Source organism: Penaeus monodon, unplaced genomic scaffold (assembly GCF_015228065.2).
Source record: "Penaeus monodon isolate SGIC_2016 unplaced genomic scaffold, NSTDA_Pmon_1 PmonScaffold_291, whole genome shotgun sequence".
In the NCBI taxonomy this organism is placed as follows: Eukaryota; Metazoa; Arthropoda; class Malacostraca; order Decapoda; family Penaeidae; genus Penaeus; species Penaeus monodon.
The window spans coordinates 47,108-49,539 of record NW_023657581.1 but is presented as its reverse complement, the minus strand read 5'-3'; the positions used below and the strand labels follow the sequence as shown (position 1 = coordinate 49,539).

Here is a 2,432-nt window from a genome sequence, read left to right as displayed (position 1 = left end):
AACTCCTTCTGGGGTGAAGGGAATAATTCCAATTGAGAACCTGGAACATCTAGGAGCAGTGAGGCGTGAGATGTTATTCAAGGTCTTGGAGAAGCATTTTAATCTCTTTGATAAGGATACCCCTGTAAGGTGTATCCCAGACATTAACCACAATATTACAACTTCAGATGGGCCTATCCGTACCCGACAGTGGAGGCTGCCAGAAAGTGCACAAGACACCATATGGCAAGAATGTGAAGCAATGTTGCGTGAGGGTATAATCAAGCCTTCTACCTCACCATAGCTCTCTCCTGTGGTCCTGGTGTGGAAGAAAGATGAAGGAATAAGGTTTTGTATAGACTTTCGTAACCTTAACAAGATCATGCCTAGGCTTGATGAAACTATAGACAGACTAGCCGGTACTCATTGGTTCACTGTTTTAGATGCCAAATCTGCTTATTGGACAGTGGAGGTCAATAAAGGTGATCGACAAAAGACTGCCTTTTGGCCTGGCTACAGCCCTTTCCACCTTCCAGAGAGCAATTAATGCCGTATTATACTCACACCCTCGCATTTTTTTATGATGTCGTTGTGCCCTCTAGAAATTTTGATGAACACCTCCAGCATCTTGATGAAACCATGGGTCTGTTAGGTAAGGCTGGATTCAGGCTCAATCAGAAAAAGTGTAAATTTGCAGTGAGAACCTTCATGTTTTTAGGTCATTTAATAACCCCAAGTGGAGTCCTTCCAGATCCAGATAAAGTGAAGGCCATTTTGCAAATGACAGCCCCACAGATCGTGAAGCAAGTATGCCAGTTCCTGGGAGCAACTGGCTTCTTCAGGAAACATGTCAAAGATTACGCTGCTGTCGCTGCTCCTTTATCATCACTGCTGAAGAAACAGGCAACATTCCACTGGGGACCAATACAGCAAGCAGCTTTTGAAGTTTTAAAACTCAAATTGGCTTCAGAACCAATCCTCAAACAGCCTGATTTTGATCGTCCCTTTGAGGTACATTGGTGCCTGCTTAATCCAAAGAGATGACCAAGGTAAATCTCATGCTGTAGCCTATTTTTCCAGGAAACTTTGGGAGGGATAGAACAAGTCCCAAACTATTGATGTGGAGGCCCTGGCGGTAGTTGAAGCAGTAAGAACATTTGATTTGTACCTATACAGTTTGTGATTGTGACTGATCACTGCCCACTTGTCCATATATTTTCTTGAAAGAAAAAGTCCTTGTGCATGATTCGTTGGAGCCATAAACTTTCATTTTATAACTAAAAGTTGATGGTGCCTCACATCATATGTCTGATCTACTAAGTCGAAAGATATACCCAATTGATGAGATATTGGATCCTCAGACTGTTGCTGCTGCTCAACAGGAAGATCCATTATGGAGCAAGATTCGCAATTACCTTCAGGAACAGTGAGTGTCCCGACAGAGGATCCCGCTCAAACTGGAAGAGTTTGAAATGAGAGACAATCTCCTATACCATCTCCAGGAAGGGTTGTCAGCCAGCTGGTTATTCAACATACTCTACGGACCATGGCTCTGGATGCTATCCATGCAGATGCAGCCGCTGCTCATCCAGGAATATTCCGGACTTAATGTCGTCTCAGGGATCATTACTACTTCCCTCAAATGCTAGGCGAGACCAAAAAGTATGTCAATTCTTGTCTAGTTTGTCAACGTAGAAAAGGCCGTGCTGGAAGAAGGGCTCCACTGGCTTCCATGCCTAAAGTCTCTCAGCCAATGGAAAGGGTATCAGTTGACTTGATAGATTTGATGGGATCTACCTGATGCAACAGGTACCTCTTGTCAATTATTGACCACTTTACAAGATACTTGCAGCTAATTCCCCTGCCAAACAAGGAAGCCCAGACTGTGGCTGATGTATTTATCAAGGAATATGTAACATTATTTAGTCCACCCCCTCTGTTAGTAGCAGATAATGGGAGAGAATTTCACAATCGACTGTTTTCTCAGGTCTGCCAGATAATCCAAACCCAAAAGCACTATACGACTCGGTATCATCCTGAGGCAAATGGAATGATAGAGAGGAGCAATAGGGTAGTGAAGGATGCATTATCTACACTGGTTGGAGAGTATCCTGATAACCGGGATGAAATGCTACCATTTGTACAACTTGCCCTCAATAGTGCAGTGCACAGAAGCGTAGGTCAACAACCTCTGTATCTCCTCACTGGGAAAGATGGATATTTCCCACAAGGACTAACCAATGAGCAGGATGCTGATGAAGAGACAACCCAAATATTGAGAGCGAACCTTAGAGATGCGAGACGAACAGCGAAGGAAGCAGCACAGACGGCACGACGAGGATGGGCTCGCGATTACAACCGCCGGGTGTGGCAAAGATTCGACCCTGCGGAGAGATTTGATTTGATTATTTAAAATTGTCTGCAGCGTCAACAGCTAAGGTCATTCGCGGTGA

The 2,432-nt window shown here is 44.2% G+C and overlaps 1 protein-coding gene across 1 annotated transcript; it reads left to right on the top strand.

The window, feature by feature from the left end:
- Positions 1 to 361: 361 nt before the first annotated feature.
- On the top strand, positions 362 to 1,023 carry LOC119570489 (uncharacterized mitochondrial protein AtMg00860-like). The gene is made up of 2 exons (XM_037918200.1): positions 362 to 451; positions 604 to 1,023. The coding sequence occupies exons 1-2, from the start codon at positions 362 to 364 to the stop codon at positions 1,021 to 1,023; spliced, it is 510 nt and encodes a 169-aa protein (XP_037774128.1).
- Positions 1,024 to 2,432: the final 1,409 nt, after the last annotated feature.

What these genes read in the sequence shown, in the direction of transcription:
- LOC119570489 (XM_037918200.1), top strand. Translation starts at nt 362, where the DNA reads ATGCCTAGGCTTGATGAAACTATAGACAGACTAGCCGGTACTCATTGG. An exon ending in CTGCTTATTGGACAGTGGAG is followed by an intron (nt 452 to 603) that starts GTCAATAAAGGT and finishes GAACACCTCCAG; the next exon opens with CATCTTGATGAAACCATGGG.